This window comes from Lemur catta, chromosome 13, assembly GCF_020740605.2.
Source record: "Lemur catta isolate mLemCat1 chromosome 13, mLemCat1.pri, whole genome shotgun sequence".
In the NCBI taxonomy this organism is placed as follows: Eukaryota; Metazoa; Chordata; class Mammalia; order Primates; family Lemuridae; genus Lemur; species Lemur catta.
This window is the reverse complement of record NC_059140.1, coordinates 62,823,990-62,841,582: the sequence shown is the minus strand read 5'-3', so window position 1 is coordinate 62,841,582 and position 17,593 is coordinate 62,823,990. Positions and strand designations below refer to the sequence as shown.

Sequence of the window (17,593 nt, the reverse complement as noted above, 5' to 3'; positions counted from 1 at the left end):
GTTTAGCACATGCTGGATCCCGAGGAGTCACTAGGATATCTAAGAGTAACTGAATGTCAGGCAGTCAGGGAAATGAGGATTGAGGCTCAACAGAGTCGAAGGGTGGAGAATATATTTGAGACACAAGAGTCAGGTCTAAGAGAGAAAATTTAAGGACCAAAGCTTTGGAGGAGTCCAGCATTAAGCCACAGAAAGAGAAAGAACATCCAGACATGGGAATAAAGAAGGAACAGAAAAAAGGCAGAAAAGTGAGCAGGAAAGCTCATGATCAAAGCCAAGGGAGGAAGGTGATATGGTACCAAACACTGAAAAGAAGTCGATTATTTTCTACACCTGCTCGGTGCCTGCTCCATTCAAGCGCCTGTTCTAAGCTCTGAGAAAATACAAAATGTTTATGAATGCTAACACTTCATCTCTAACAAGATTAAGCAAAATCTCTCCGAGCTGATATCGCCCACATCCCACCTGAACACTGACCATATATTTTAAAAGTGCTGTAGGAGCAGATATTTCCTTCTGGAACTCTAAAGATTTAAGTGAGAAAATTTAGTGACTCCTAAGGTATAGAGAGAGACTTCCTTCGTGGATCTTATCATGTAAGCTGAAATGAAAGGATTCCAGGCTAGTCCTGAGAGCTCTCTATGCAAGTATCTGCAGACGTTGGCACTGCTGTCAAACGTTCAAAGGTTGCCTCTGCTGAAGATCCCAGATGGTCCTCTCCTCCTGGTACCGAGGTCACAATGGTCTCTTTCTCATACTGATCCACCATTGGAGCCAACATCGAAACAGTTTACCTAAACTCCCTGAAGATTACCCATTCAAAGTATTGACCAAACAAAAAAAATGCACTAACCTCAAAACACACTAGGTACTGCCTCAGCCCCATACCCCACACTGCTCCACACAAGCAAGTTCTCACAGTCCTTAGGGTACAGGATCCGAAAGGAAGAATTTCACAATCCTCCCTGAACATCACTGCTTTTTTTTCCTACCTATAGTTCTGTTCAAATAGTTCATGAAGCTATACAATCCTTGTATGTGGTGATATAAATTTGAATTATTTGGTGTACCAGGAAAAATTGTGAATGATTTTGCAATGGGCAAAAAGATTACTGGGTGTCTTGTCCAGTGCACCCTTCCAAGTTATCTTGGTCTACAGACACAAAACGTGTTAGGGTAGAAAAGATGTGAACCCCTGAATTAAAAAGTTATATTTAGTGGATTTACTAAAACACAACATACAACACCTAGAGAACATATAATGAATTTCAGTACATGTGGAATAGTCACAAAATTAACTATGCATAGGCTATAAAGCAAATCTTGGCAAATTTAAAGGGTCTATATTAAACAGAAAATGTTCTTTGATATAATACAATTAAATTAAAAATAAACTTTAAAAGATAACTTAAAAACTATTCTGTAGAAATTTAACACCCACGAGTAAAAGAAGTAATTACACTGGAAACTAGAAAAGATTAGGAGTGATTAAAAAAACACTGCAAATCAAAGCTTTTAGGAGTCAGCTAAAGCACTATGTACAGGGAAATCCATGGCCTTAAATGCTCCTGTAAGAAAAGAAAAATAACTAGAAATCAATAAGCTCAATATTTAAACTAAAAGGAAGAAAATGTGATAGAGAAGATCAGAAATTAATGAAAGAGAAAAGAAAGAACCAATAGAATTGGTCAATGAAATAAAAAGCTAATAAAAAAATAATTAAACCAACCTCTGAAAAATGAATAAAGAAAAAGAAAGAATGCACAAACTTGCAGTATTAGAAATAAAAAGTGGAACAAACTATAGATATAGTAAAAACTTTAAAACTACAAAAGGTTTCCCTCATTTAAATACTTTGGTTGTCCCCCTGGAAAATTCCCTAACAACTATTTTCACAATTATGAAACTGTCCTAAGGGGCAAGGAATGCAATGGAGATAGTGTTCAACACAAGCTGAAGGTGATTCGCAATCTATAAAATGTCAAAGAAATATATATTTATGAAATAGTGTGGCCTAGGGAAAACTCACTTTCCTATTTCCAACCTAAACGAAGGGTTGTTGAAGGCTCAGACACAATGGTGTGATGGCTAAATCCCACTTAGCTGTTAAGAAGTGGTGGTGCTGATGATAAAGATGATTCCAAAAATCCACACCTTCTTTCACAAGTATATGTTCTTCTTCTTTTTTTTTTTTTTAATATCTCGTCTCTCATCTACAGCACTTGTTACAAGACGTGGTAAACTGCAACGTTTTTAGAGGACATAAAGTAAGTTGATTATTGATGAAATGGCAATGTTTCTAAGGGCTTTTATCTGTCTAGTTAGAAAGATAAATGTAATTTGGAACTTGCTCATTTTAGGACGATACAATAAACTTTGAGAATTACTAGAATGAAAAATTTATACAAGGAATTAAGAATAGGTATTTACCTCATTTCCAGAGCACTAATCCCCAGCACAAAGATCTTAACAAAGATCTATTAAGATCAGAAGCACAACTGAAAACAAAACCAACAAATTCTGACAGTGCTCCAGCTATCAAAGCCATAATATCCCTTTTGTGTCTCTCTGTTCTTTTTTTCAGTACAAACACTGATCTCAAACAATATCTGTGATCAGGTGATGTGTACCACGGAAAAATCCTCTTTGGAAGTCTTGCCAAGTATGGGCTATCTTAAAAGGAATGGAATCTGATAAGACATATCCAATTATTAACTTACTGGCACTTAATAAAAAAACCCATCAGCTACCAACGCCAATGGACATAGCTTTATAGGCACAATAATTTGAAAAAATTTTTGACCATTGGCTGTAGGTTCCACCTTGAAAACAAATGACCAGTGAGCACTGAAACCATACATGGCTGGGCGTGCAGGTGGACTGGCTGAGCCCATGGCCTCTTCCAACCTTGCCATTCTATGAAAAATAGTTTCAAATTTTAAGTCAGTTCACTTTCAAATTCCAGCTCAGTTCACTGTGTTTTAGTGTCTTTCTGCTGATTGGTCATTTCACAAAACACAACCTAGCTACCAAGACCAGCTCCTATATACATATGTACACATATATATAACATATAAATACACACACACAAGTATTCTCATTTTCCCTTGGAATGAGATAAGATCATCATGAAAGGATATGGGATACGAGTTTTTATTGAACTGAACAAAACTCCTCCCCACTTTTCAGTTTAGGAAGACATCATCAATTTTCTCTTTTCTAGGGAGAAGAAACACTACCTTGCAACTGAGACCATCTTCAGAAATGTCAGTGCCAGGAGAGGAGACATTTCTTTGGGGCAATTAAAATTAATTTTCAGCTCACAACAAAAAATATAAAATCTGTGCTTTCTAAGGCACCCTAGCGTGCAAGACGCTTCCCCCAATCCTTCATATAGAGTGCAATACCTCTGAGTATTAAAGATTATTTTTCTGTATGAGTCCCAAAGGAATGTGGGGATACGGGTTATACGGCCATCAGGAAGTTGGCTCTTTCTGCACATTGTTTAGCAGCCAAAAAGAATGCCAGGCTGCAGAGAAAGCAGCCAAAACAGATTCTTTTTATGGTGTGATAACATTTTGTTCAAGAGACAGCCCTCTTCTTTACTGGCAATGCCTCAGAACCCACTCCTCGTAGAGAGATAGAGGTTTCTAATGAATAAACCAGGCCTGGCTAGGAGTATTTCACCCTAGGAAAGCAAAACCACTCACCAGCAGTTCTGGAAGCAATATGATCAAATGCTATAAAGAACTTTCATTTTTTGGCAGCCTCTACCCCTGAACCTCTCTAACATGAGACTTTCAAGCAAGGTCCCTATTCTTAGATTCACAACACCCCTACTGCTGCCAAGAGTTTTGCGACTCCAGGTTATTTTATTTTCCTAAAGTACATTTTCTTCATGAGCCTCATCAACAACAACCTCTCCAACAACTTAAAATAGATTTTAAGCTCTGTAAGGCTTTCCTGTGTAACTCAGGTTCAAAGTGTTTGTTCCTATATAGAAACAAGTCTCGCTTAATCACTTTTATTGTTCTTGGCCACATTTCTTGGATTAAGACACTTTATAACAGGAAGAGACACAGTGGCACATATACTAAACTAACATAACCTTTTGTTGTGAACACCAAGAAGTGAAGATTAAAAGCCCAGATCCTTCAAACACAGGCTACATAAACAGCAATAAATTAATATTTTCCATAAATATAACGTTTCTGTTATGCGAGAAAATGTGGGAAACATTTCAGTGTTTTTAACTACATTTCACAAGGAAGATTTTTTTCACTTGCTAAGTAGGCCTATTTCTAGGCTAAGACATGAATGAGGTTGTTGCCACCAAGCAGCTTTTTGACGTTTAAAGATGACATGTCAGGCAAGAAGTTGGGTAGGTAAAAACATACCACCACCACCACCACCACCACCACCATCATCATCATCATCACCATCATTACCATCACCATCAAATATTCACAGCTATTTACTCTGCTGAAATACAAAATATATTCCAGAGGGTGTAATCAATTCTGAATGTTTCCCATAAATTCAAAGTAGCTTTCCTACTTTGGAATGTACAGAATTAGTGACTTCTATATGTGATTTAGTAGGAGAGGAAAAAAATTTAAATATAGTGAGAGGAAGTTTAAATTTAAGTATAGAAACATGAAATCTGTAAAAATTTGAAAAGCAGCTTCATTGTACTATTTTATCTAAAAAGTCTTTCTTCCTAGTTAATAGAAATCCTAAGCACTACAGAAAAAAAGTGCTTGGGAGCACTTAGTTATAAAATTAAATAAACTTACCTATTTGTTAAAGCTCTTTCAGAACATGCTATATTTGCTATAATCTATCTTAAGTGTGGGTTCAAAAGTAATTTATAGTTTTTTAATTTTCTGAAATCCATATTGACTACTCCATACATCTAAATTAATGATGTCATGCATTGATTATATACTTCTATCTTGAATATAAGCTTCTTTCTTTGGCATAATACCCCATTTATAACTATAACAGAAAAAAAAAACCTAGATTGAAGCAACTCAGTAGCTCTTCCACAAGGCAATGTGTTTGCAGCACCCTGAATCGCTGTTTCTTCTTCAAGTAGGGGGATTTAAAGTCTCTTCCCAAAAGCCAAAAGTCAATGAAGTCCACCATGCCTCCTCACCATACCCGGCGAGAAATATATCCTATTTTGGTGGCTTAATAATATTCATGAAGAGCAGAAAAGACGTGAAAAAACCACAATAGCCAAGCCAGTTGTGGAGGAGACATAATGTCGTGATCACACACAAACACAATATTCCGAGTTCTGCCTGGTCACCAGCTTGGAGTGGCTGGGAGTGAGGTGATAGTTTGAGGACAGGAAGAACTCACACAGACAACACTATCATGTGGGTGCACTACTCAACATCTTAACAATTTTATTAGATGCCACTGGTATTTTTTCTAGATCATATTACATATTCACAAGTGAACAGATGTGATAGTCACTATTTCACAGATACAAATAAATCTTTTTGGCAAGAGCAATATTGCACTCTACCTCAATCACTCCCAAACTGAGAAATAACTCAATTTCAAGTGACCGATTCCTAAAAGACACGTTTCAACTATATCCAGTGATCAAATCGGAATTAAAGGCCTTGTAATAGAATAACACAAGATGACCATCTTCTGGATCACTTTAAAGCTTGCCCTCATTATTATTTTATGTTTATACATTTATATCCATGCAATAAATTTTATAGGTGGTATCAAAAACAATTATATATGTATATATAGTATCTGGCTTTCAAAAAAGTTTAGAGAATGTCCATATATTTTTCATACGCCCTTATACAATACCTCTGAGAGGTAAGAAACATGTTTTTTCTTAATTTTCTCCATTTAGTTATCAAATTCCTTCAAAGAGCACACAATACAAGAGAATAGGTCTCAAATGTGGTAATATTATTATTATTTTTTAAATTGATAAACATTCTTTTATTTCCGTACTCTTTGTGACATTTGCGGCACAGGCATTCAATCTCATGGGGACGTTAAAACCCACACTAGGAGGGTGTCCACTGTGTTCAGGTCCTAAATTTTAGGAGATGCGGCTACGGGCACTCACGGGCCAAGCCTGGAGTCCCTCAAGGGGAACTACTCATCTGTGTCACCTGCCAGGGTGGATGTGCTTCCTCCGAGTGATGAGCAACGACCTCCACCAGGAAAACATGGTAATATTTTAAGTAAAAGACATGAGCAAAGAAAAACAGAACAAAACCAAAAATGACCAATACAAACAGGAGAAAAGAGAGAGGCAAGCATGAAATTAAATAATTGCAGGCAGAAAAATGTAAAGCACTGGGTGTTTAATGGTCTCTTTAGTTCCTTCTCCTTTCCACTGCCTTAGGAATTCATCACAAAACTGTGTTTATAATGTGCCACACAGTCCTCTTCAGCCATCATCAATTTCAGTGATTTCTCTGTTCTTGTCTTAAATAATCCTGAGATCCATACTCTAATATATTCTTCCTACCCACCTGAAGACAGCAATAATCTATGCTCAGGTAGGTGCAAAAAGAACATCATCGTACCAAAACCACTTTTACTAATGTTCTAACTATATAATATGAATTTTAAGATTATATTATCTAGTTATTAGAATTTTAAAGTCTATATCATTCAAGAAGAAAAATGTCATTATACCCCCAAATTTCTCAGTGCATACGGACTTAACATAACCAGGCAAAGTTAAATCTATGGCCTTATTGCATACAGGAGTATCGGGGTGAAAATGTCACAGCAGGATAGGAATGGGTAAATAAACAGACCACTGCATATACTTTCCCCTTTGTGGGTTGGGATTAGAGGACAGATGTCTTAGAAAGACACTGAACCAAAATCTATAGACACCACTATGTTCCTTTCATCAAGCAATTCCAAGGTAATTAACATTCTGCTATGACAGAAACAGCAAGAAAACTCAAAATGGTCAGACAAATTAGAAACCTACAGAAGTGAAGATTAGATATAAAAACCTCCAGATTATCCTAACAGTAACCTACACCTTGCTTAACTAAAAATGAGTTAAGGCTACTTACAAACATGCCTAGTATTTTTCAAGCCTGATGAAAAACAAAGGCATTCCTATGGGAATGCGATGAAAACCCATTTTTGGCTGCAAAGAAAACAGGAGAAGGGCTGTAATTCTCAGTAGCCAACTAAATCAAAACTAAAAAACACTGGCATAGTTCTCTGGCAAACTGATGCTAAACCTGCTTCATTAGGAATTTTGAACTTTGAAGATGGGTATACTTGGTATGTGACACAAACCTTACTAACCATGTACTACCCGCTTTATACACCAAGGTGATGCAACTCACATGTGTCAAGGTTACACTCAGGCTTGAACTTGGAGACCTTGTTTTTACAGTAGAGACGGATTTGGTAAAATAGCTCCCCTCTCTCTTCCTGACATCCTAGATGTGAGGCAAGGATTTAGAATTTGACCAGACAGCATCCAGTTGCAAAGTCTAAAACCAAAGCCTTAAAATAACTGATTTTCTTAACTTCAGGGCTACTCAGGGACATTTTATGTTACACTGTCCTGTGCGTAATCAATCAGTGCAGATTACTATACCATTCTCAGCAAACATTGACCTAATTTAGAGGGATGTAAAGATAGCAACCTTCATATCTGGCTGGAGTTGCTTAACATTCTTAGGGAAACTTAAAGTGAATGGGTTTAGTCAGCACTGGGTAGCAAAGCCCAATGCTCCCAATAACCTCCAAAGACCAGCAAGGCTTTCTTCCCTTTTTGCCCTTGATAGGTTCTAACAACCAAACTCTTTTTCACTTTGTTTCTCCTCCAAAATCTACATGAATACCTGAAGACAACATACCTACAACCTTATAAGCATCAATTAGAAAAAGTATAAATGATGCAATATAAATCATGTTTTTAAAAATCTTGTCATACTGACATGCAGAAAATTCTAGCATGAAGAACAATATTAACAACACTACAAATTTATCACAAAAGATATCTCTTAAAAGAGTTTTGTGTGATTTACTCCAAAGAGTGATCAGGAATTACAAAGAGGAAACAAACTGACATAAATGAAAGCATAATGATTTTGTATTTCTTTCACTGAATTTGATTACAACTTTTATAGTTAACCTACCTCAAGTTTAGGTAAGTCAGCATCTGCAGATTGACGATGGCCTCAGGAATGACTCTGATACAGTTGTGATACAGATTAAGGATTTCCAGTGATACAAAATGGCACAATTCCATTGGAACTTCAACCAGTCTGTTTTTAGATAAATCTACGAGAAAGGGGAAGAATATGTTGTCAATAAATCTTCAACATAAGCAATACAATCTTATCAACCATGAGCACTGTTTTTCTTAACACTATAAATTTAGACCAACATTATCTTTTTTTTTGTACCTCTGTTACTACGGCATTGTGATTTCTATTTCCCTGCCAAATTCAGGGACACATGGGATACGGAAAAGCAAAAATACTGCTAAAACTTTTCAGTTCTATAAAAATGCAGATGACATATTTTTTAGCATGGTTTGAAACAGCAAAAGATGGAAAACAAATAAAATAGCAGAGGGCTGGTTGCATATTAATATACTGTTAATAAATATTATAAAATAATACTAAAATCAAATCAATCAATAAATATTAATAAAATATTAATTATATGTCATGTGATGGAATATAACATTAAACATTATATTCCATAATGAAATACTAATATTATGCAGCCATTAAAATGAAGGAAGCAGCTCTGTATGTGATGATATAAAACGAACTTTAAGATACATTGTAAATGTTTTTGAAACGCCAGTTAAAGAACAGTGCATAGAGTATTTGTGTTTTTTGATGAATATTTACAATTATGTTTGAATATAATTAGATTATCTCTGGAAGGCTACACAAGAAACTGGTAAATGTGGTTGTTTCTGGAGAGAGGATCTCTGGCTAGATGAACAGGAGTGAGAGGGGGAGACTTCTCACTGTAGATACTTTTGTACCTTTAGAAATATGAATGCATTGCTTATTTGATTACATATGATATGCAATACATATATATTATTATAAGATGCATAATAATCTACATTATATAAATACAAATAAATACATATATCGTCTTCCCATCAGTGTTCTTATTCTTTCACTACACAAAGAATTTCATTTCACTTGAAAAGACTTGAGAGGCCAGGACAAACTGTGAAGTAAGTCCCTTGTATTAAATTAAGGAAAACATTGAAGCCAGATTCCTTTAACGGATATTTAGAACCTCAACAGAAAAAAATTCCAGAAGTCTCTCATGTTCCTTCTTCCTGAAACTCTTTACTAGACATGGTGATTTTCATGTGTTACACTGCTGGAGACCTGCCCACAAAACTTGTTTGTGTTGTTTCCTTCAGGTTCAACTCCAAGAAAATTCCACGGGGGCTCCAGTTTACATTCCAATCTTTACCTTCCCTGAGAATTGCTAGAACTAGACTGTCTAGCTGAATGCAAAAGGTACAGAATAAACGTGAATAGTATGCTTCAATAACTATTTTAAGTAACAGTGATGTTTTCATGATTTGGTGTCACTCATTTTTTTAAACAAACAAAAAAGCGTTTTTGTAGAAATACTGTCATATAGCTACAAACCTTTTAAAAGATAATGGCACATCAAATTAACAATAGAAACCACTCTGACCTGAGAACCGGAGACCAGTTCTAAATCTACAACCACCTAAGATACTTGAGAAAGTAACTCAATATTCTAGGCCTTTGTTTCCGAATAGGTAAAATTAAAGTGTATAAAACGAGTTGAGTTCTAACTTTCCTTTCAAATCTAAAATTTCTGTGAACGAGTCAAATATATTCAGAACTTAAGTACTTTAAGTCAAAAGTATTCAGAATCCAAATTATTTTGTTTCATCATAATAATTAATAGCATCAGTTAAATATCATAAAATGTTATAAAATACAAACCCACATATACTCTAATTAAAAATCGGCACATTCTTTAATGAATTTGTCATTTCATTGTAGAATCTATCTTATATAATCTGAACTTTGGAAGTGTTTTGTTTTCAAACTTGGGGAAAATGTAATGTTAAGAGAAAGAGAACATAAAATAGCTTGTATAAATTAAGCTAATATTCAATTTTGGGCTAAACTTACAAATGGCATCATTATTAACAATTTGCTAAAAAACATGCTAGAATAATGTTGTAATTAGTGTATAAATCTGGTATTTTCAATATCATTTACAATACAGATTTTATTTGCTCTCCTTCCTTCTTACCTTTTCCTCCATAATCTCCAGATTTGAGGGGAAAGGCTGGCATTTTTCCTTCCTGGTAATTTCTCCCCTGGCTGTCTGGGCTCATCAAAGCCTCTTAAGAGGTGAGATTAGTCCTGTGTGCTAGGAGGTATACCAGTAACACCTTAACTTTCTCCTTATTATAAACTGCATCTGATCTCTTCTCTTTAACTCTTATTTTTTAATTGTGCTATTCTTTTTTTTTCTAGAGATGGAGTCTCACTCTGTCACCTAGGCTTGAGTCCAGTGGCATAGTCATAGGTCACTGCAGCCTCAAACTCCTGGGCTTCAGCGACCTTCCCACCTCAGCCTCCCAAGTAGCTGGGACTACAGGCGCGTGTCATCATACCCAGCTAATTTTTCTTATTTTTTTGTAGGGACAGGGTCTTGCTATGATGATCAAGCTGGTCACAAACTCCTGGTCTCAAGTGATCTTCCAGCCTCAGCCTCCCAAAGCACTGGGATTATAGCTGTGAGTCACTTTGTCTGGCCGTAGTGCTATTCTATGTTGCTATTGAATATTTATTGCTATTGCTATTCTATCCTAATTGTGCTATTCTTGCCTTTTTAGGATTCTTTTCTGAAAGGAGCCAGGCAATACATTATAAATACATGAAGTTATAATGTGTTAACAGTGGGCATCTGCCATGTCAGGTCTGCACTGCTAGACAAATGAGGAAATCTCCATGTCTACTGAGTTAGTGAGAATTTACCCACGCATTAAGTCCCTGGTCATCCTGGGCTTGTGCTACAGTTTCTACATACAAAATCTATACATAGCTTAAACTCTTTCAATGTCTATACCAGAACAGTTGCCTAGATCGTCATTGTTCAAGTTAAAACAAAACTGAAAAGCAGAAAACCCAAAGCTTTCTTTTTTTCTTAGTTTAGATTAATTAACCATATGCTGAATTATTTACGTACCATCAATATACCCTAAGGGTAGGGTATCTACAGAAATGAAGAACCACATAGGGTCTATTTTTAAGGAATTTAAACTTTGCAAAGTAAGATGAGGCAAACCCAGAAGGAAACATAAGGCAGGATGCCCTAATTGTGCTTTTGTAAAGGTACAAATAAAGAACAGGGCGCTTGGTGGGAGATGAAATACAGGTAGCCTACACTGAGCACTTTGAGCATGCCAGACAGTGAAAGAAAGAAATCTAAAACTTGGTTGTAATTAAAGACCTGAGCGGGCAGTCAGTTCGTGGTGCAGAGAGACGTGAGCATTCCTAACTCTGCAGACCCAGGCCAGAAGGCACCACTAATGATCACAGACACATCAAAGTGTGAGCAAGGAAGGTCACCCAACTCAGGAAACAGGCAGACTAAGCCTTCATAGATAACAGGCAAATGTTAAGCAGGCAATTAGTATCTTTATCTTGAATGACAACCAAAACCAGGGGGGCAAATGAGCCAGGAGCTATGAAAACACCCAGTGGGGTCTAAGCCACAGAAAGACAAGTAAGCTTTTAAAAGCTAGAAATACATATGGATGAAGATTTGTGTTTGTTTTTGTTCTTTATTGCTCTAATTCTATTATGAATATACCTGTATACAGGTATATATAGAGGTATCAAAGAATCAGCTTATGAGCTATTTTCCTGAACACAATATTTATTTGCCTAGTGTTTCTCAAGCTTGCTGGCACACTGAAATCACTTGGAAAGTTTTTAAAAATCCTGCAGCCTGGGGCTTATAGCCAGAAACTTTAGGGTGTGACTTGGATATCAGGATTCTTGAAATGTCCAGTTCATTCCCACCATGCCACGGGAAACCGGCTGAGAGGATGACCTAACTTATCTCACTTTCCTGACATAAACCAAACCTAAACAGGTGATGCTCTCCTAGGGACGGAGGTGACCCTCAGAGGGGTTGTGGTTTGGATACCAGGCTAGTACCTTATCAGGTATGCTAATTTGGAAAAGGAAATCTTATCTAACACAGAGTTAACTATTGCCAGATTAGACCCTTACTCTAAATTCCTTCTCAGCTAGTTTCTGATACAATCAGAGCAACAAAAATCCAACCTGGAATGGAGTTTTGCATGTTTTAAATTGGCCTTGATCATAGCAAAGGAGAGTTTTTTTCCCTCTTACTTAATCCTCACTACAACCTAGTGAGGCAGGTGCTATTGTCATTTCCAACTGTGTGCAGACACTTAGGACCAGAGAGGTTAGATCACTTGCCTGAGGACACAGAGCTAGCATGTGGCAGAGCCAAGAATTCAACCAGGTTAGGATAATAACAAAGTCCTGTCTTGGACCTTTGCTGATTCTGCCTCATAGGACTGTAATACAGGCAAGAGCAGTTGCTCATATGGGTATAGCTTATAAAAAGAATACAAAAAAAATAATAATAATAACTGACCCCTTTCAGGTGACTGGTTTGCAGGCATTAAAAAGATTCCATAGCTCTGTACTAAAAGCAAGTGAACTCTGACCAGGTCTCTGATATTTTTTCCAGAAAGAAGAGCAAGTGCCGTCGGTGCCTGGTTTCCTCCACTCAGTCCAAGATGGGCACTGTCCCGTCTTACTGCAAACCCAGCCTGGGGTCTAGATCTGCAGCGGGTAGTGGGGTACACCAGGGCTCTCGCAAACACACGCAGGCGGCAAACCGGAACCCCAGAACTACGTCCTCCCGTGTCTGCTTCTTAATTGAAGCATTCACACAAAAGCTGTGCAGCCAGAAATAAAACAATAAGAGTCACCACTGCCAAAACAAGCTTTGCAAATCCCTAAAATAAGTGGCCAGATGAATAAAAATAAGCAGGGTAGGGTAGAAAAACAGTCAATGGAATCTTGCGTGCAGTCAGCACGATCGGAGGCATGGCGCTGTTTTGTATGAAAAAGGAAAGTGGAGTCTCGGGAGGATCTGGATGAGGCCCCTGCTCTCCAGCAACAATATCCCGTTATCAGCCACCGCAGCCAGAAGCAGACGTGCTGACAGACCAGGACAGCTGGGAACCTCATTTGCAACGTCTTGCTTTACGGTCAGGAGAGAAAGTCTAATCTTGGCAGTCGAGATCATGCCCAGTTCTAGCAAGACCCAATGATACTAGAAACATGTTGTGATGGAAATTTAAGTTTAGAATGTTAGCGCTAATCATGATATCTCAACAACTGAATGAAATGTGTACCCTTCGCATATTAATCTAAAGCCCTGACCTGCCACCGAGTGCGAGGAGCCTGCTGTTTGCCTAATACTGGGGAGGGCTGCTCTGTGCCTGGCCATCTCCACCCTCTTGCTGTTCCTCCTGGGACCACTGCCTCAGTTCTCAAGGAGGGGATGGTCTAGGGTCACCTGCCCTTTTTGGACAATCCACACCCATCTTCAGCTGGGTAGGCAAAGGTCTCTCTAGAAGAATCTCAGTTATGTCTTTCTATCCATTCTGAAATTCCTCCCAGTGCTCTGCAACATCCTCGGTGTCTGCCCCTCACTCCCCACTCATCTTAGCACAGACATCCCACCCAGCCCCATGACTCAGCACCCACGGGGGCACACGTGTAGAACTGCACAGAAAGGAGTGCAGCTCCGGGCCATGCAGCAGAGCCCACGGGCTGACTCGCTCCTGACTGCAGGACAAGACCACCCAACGCTTCCAGGGCTAAATGGGCAGAAATAAAAAGCAGCTCCCTAAAAATTTTGAGTGAGCCAAGACTTCAGGCTGCTTCTCTAAGAGATTTGATAAGCAATTCCTCAGTATGAACCAGGAGGTCTTTGATCACCTAATAAAAACTTCTACATATCCATCTTCACCCCCTTTCTTTGTCCTGTGTTTTCTTTATTTTCTTAGCACTCAGATAGCTTTCAAATATAACATACCATTGATTCATGTACATTATTGTTAGTTTTCTCGCTCTCCCTCCTGGAATGTAAATTCCATGAAGGTTGGGATCTTTGCATTGTTCACTGATATACAGAAAGAGCTTAATAAATGTTTGCTGAATGGAGTGGATGAAAAATGTGGAAGGAAAACTGGTTCTTAGATCAAAGAGCTTGAGTTCAAATTCTGAACCCATCACTTAGCTAGGTGGACTTGGATATCATTATTTAATTTCTCTATGCCTCAGTTTCTTCACCTGTAATATGAGGATAAGAGTACCGGCCCCACCGAATTGTGGAAAGGATTAAATGAGAGGATGCATCCAAAGCCTGGCACACAGTGAAGTGCTCTAATAGTCTCTGTCATTATGTCAGCTATTACTGGGTTCCCCGAGACACCAAGAAATAAGGTCTGGACTGGGAAGGAGTTTAAACTGTAACTGACAAACACATGAAGCACACTCTATATGCAAAAAGAAAAAAAAAAAAAAAGAATAAAAGAAAGAAAAAAACCTCAGAAAACCCCAAATAATAATTCTGTATAACGAATGAAAAATCTGTATGTCAGTTTGAAGGCTTCTCTTCCCACTAAATTTGTTTCCCTTGCTCCATCCACTGATCAGTGTATCCATCTGATCCTCCCTCACCACAGGGCCAACCACATGGGCTTGGTTCATTTGCACCTGATAAATGTTGGGAAGAAGTGAGATGATGCATACATAGCAGTTAGAAGTGTCTGGAATTCAACAAATGACAGTTGAAAATGAAATATAACTAGGACATGGAGCCTGCTCTAACAATCTCACAGTACAGAAAGGAAGAGAGATACACAGCTCAACAGGTAAATTCTGGAAAGAATAGACATGGGTACAGATTTTTCCCTTGAGAAAAGGTCCCCAAGGCTGTGGAAGAGCCCACAGGGCTGCCTGGCAGGTGCAAGACAGTGTGGGACTCTGCTGGGAACAGGGCTCCCGAGACCCCAGGCAGGGCATGGGGCCAGTGTGGGGCCAGCCCCCAGGCAGAGGAGGCAAACAGCAGCAGCTCAGATAGCATGAGGGGAGGGAGGGCAGGGGGCCTGGGGTTCTCTGGGGTGCAAGAGGGAGGACAGAGGTCTCTGAAACTTCCCTTTGTGAGGCTATAGAGCCCAAATGGCTTCACTGAATCACACAATTAAGTATCTGAAGTGTAACAAATACCTTGCTGCTCGACTAAAGCTGAGCAGCTGATGACAATACCTTACCAGCCAGTTCACAGACAGACTCTGTCACACTGTACTCAGAGGAAGACTAGTTACTAGCGGTTAAGGGAACTGACAACTGCAGCAAGGTGAGTAATCTGGGGAATGCAAAGTGAGTCTCAAGGCCGCTGAGTTCTCGCATGCCCAAACGTACATTATATTATGCTGGGATCAGAGAAGGGAGGGGACTTCTGTAACGGGACACAGAATCAAGGCAGAGCAGCAAGGACTCCATGGCTGCAGCCTTGCCGGTGTTGTATCCTCCTTCCAGGCTTGCTACGAAGGCTGAAACAATGCACTGCTGTGCATTCGTGATTACACAGATATGGAAACTCTCGACCGTAAAAGAAATGTTATTTGCTGAGGAAAAATAAAAAGCCCTTTATAATAAAAATGGCCAAACCATAAAATTTTTCTGCGATTTTTGTTGGAAGCTTTTGAAATCAAATATATGGTAAAATAGTCTATTACCCTTCAGTTAATCCTAACCCTCAATGAATTAATTTCCTTTTATTATTCTGTACTTTTAAAATAGAAAATAAATACATTAGGAAAGCTAAAACTACCTCATGAAAGGTAAACAGTATGTAGAGCTTTTGTACTTTACACATTTTCACATATATGATTGATTTTCTCTCCTATTTAAAAAAGCCTTTTAGAGGCGAATCAATTTTTTTTTATTTTAATACAATGTGTTGTAAATAACTGCACATTTGGGATGGAAATGTATTAGCACTTTTTAAAAGACTTCCAAGATAAAGAAATGAATCTTCCGTTTTATCTGGACTAAATTACAGTTCTACTGGCCAGATAACCCGTTACTCAGGTTTTCCAAATACTTGTGTTAAAATACAGTGAGGGAAATAGCCAACATTTTGAAGAGAAATCATGCAGAATGCAAAATTTATACCATATGGTGTTAATTGCATCAAATTTAATCTCAAGTGAGGTACAAATTCAAAAGCTATTCACAGGCTCTATGCCAATTTCAACATATTGCTTAGGAAGTCAAAGGAGCCACCATCACGGCAAATTTTACCCAATTAAAAAGAAACTCTTAAAGATATTACCAGTGGTATTTTTAAGTAGATAAGATTCAAGAAATTTAAAGCTACTGTAATATATTTAATTTTAATATCCCATTAAAAACAAATTTTATATATGAGTCTATTTGAAAATCCATAGTAATTTTCTTGTATATAATGGAAATACTGTTTTTATCATGAATTACATATCATGCGTTCACAAATGTCCAAAGCAGTCTAAGTTGTAATTTCACTGATACGTCCTTCTTGGAAACCAGACATTGTTTTGGGGAATTTTAAAGTCAGCTTTGTTCACTTTTGGCTAAAATAAGAACTTGAAATTTCAAACAAAGCCCCTCGTTTAAAGACAGCAACATGGGCAATTAATGATGCTTTTCTGTTCTGTGAAAACTTCTCCACAGAGTCACTGAACACACGTGTGTGCCCGCTGTGTGCCAGGAACAGGTCTAAGCAGCAGGCACAGAGAGCACTGGAGAAACCCCCGCCCTCTGCAACTCACATTCTAGCAGGGTGATGTAAGCAAAACTATTAATAACAGGTAAAAACGCATGGCATGTTAAAGAGATGGAAGTGCTTTTAGAGAGAAAAATAAAGAAGAAAAATGAATTAGGAAGTTTGGGGGACGGGCTGCAACTTTAAACGGGGTGGACCAGGGGAGAAATTCACAACTCAGGTGACACGTGAGTGAAGGGCTGGAGGACGTAAGAGAAAAAGGTGCGGGGGTACCTGGGGCTGAGCCTTTCCCGAGGGACCAGCAAGTGGAAAAGCCCTCGGGTGGGGGAGGGTGGCACCCTGCAGGAACACCAGGAAAGGCTGCATGGCTCCAGCGGAGGGAACAGGCTGAGAAAATGAGAAAACGGGCGGATGGGGTAGCCAATCGCATAAGGCTTTCAGCTGCTGTAAAAATCTGGCATTTACTGGCCAGTGAAGGATTACGAGCAGGATCTGACTCACCTTTTAAAAGGCTTTCCCTAGATTTACTTTCAGACTCTAGGGCGGGGAGACCAGTGAGGAGGTGACTGCAATGATCTAGGGAAGACGGGATGATGGCTAGATGGGAGGGTGTAAGTGGTACTAGTCAGATTCAGGTTATAGCCTTTGAAAGTAGAGCTAACTGAATTTGCTGATCTGATGGGGGTCTGAGAGAAACAGAGTAGTCAAGTAT

General features: G+C 38.4%; 1 protein-coding gene across 2 annotated transcripts in view; it reads right to left on the bottom strand.

Annotated features, from left to right (window-relative positions):
- LRCH1 (leucine rich repeats and calponin homology domain containing 1) overlaps positions 1–17,593 on the bottom strand; it is a 167,100-nt gene that overhangs the window by 79,456 nt on the left and 70,051 nt on the right. For both annotated transcript variants that reach the window (XM_045567279.1, XM_045567280.1), the window contains exon 2: positions 8,163–8,307. In XM_045567279.1, the coding sequence (XP_045423235.1) occupies positions 8,163–8,307 (145 nt within the window). The remainder of the gene's footprint in view (positions 1–8,162; positions 8,308–17,593) is intronic.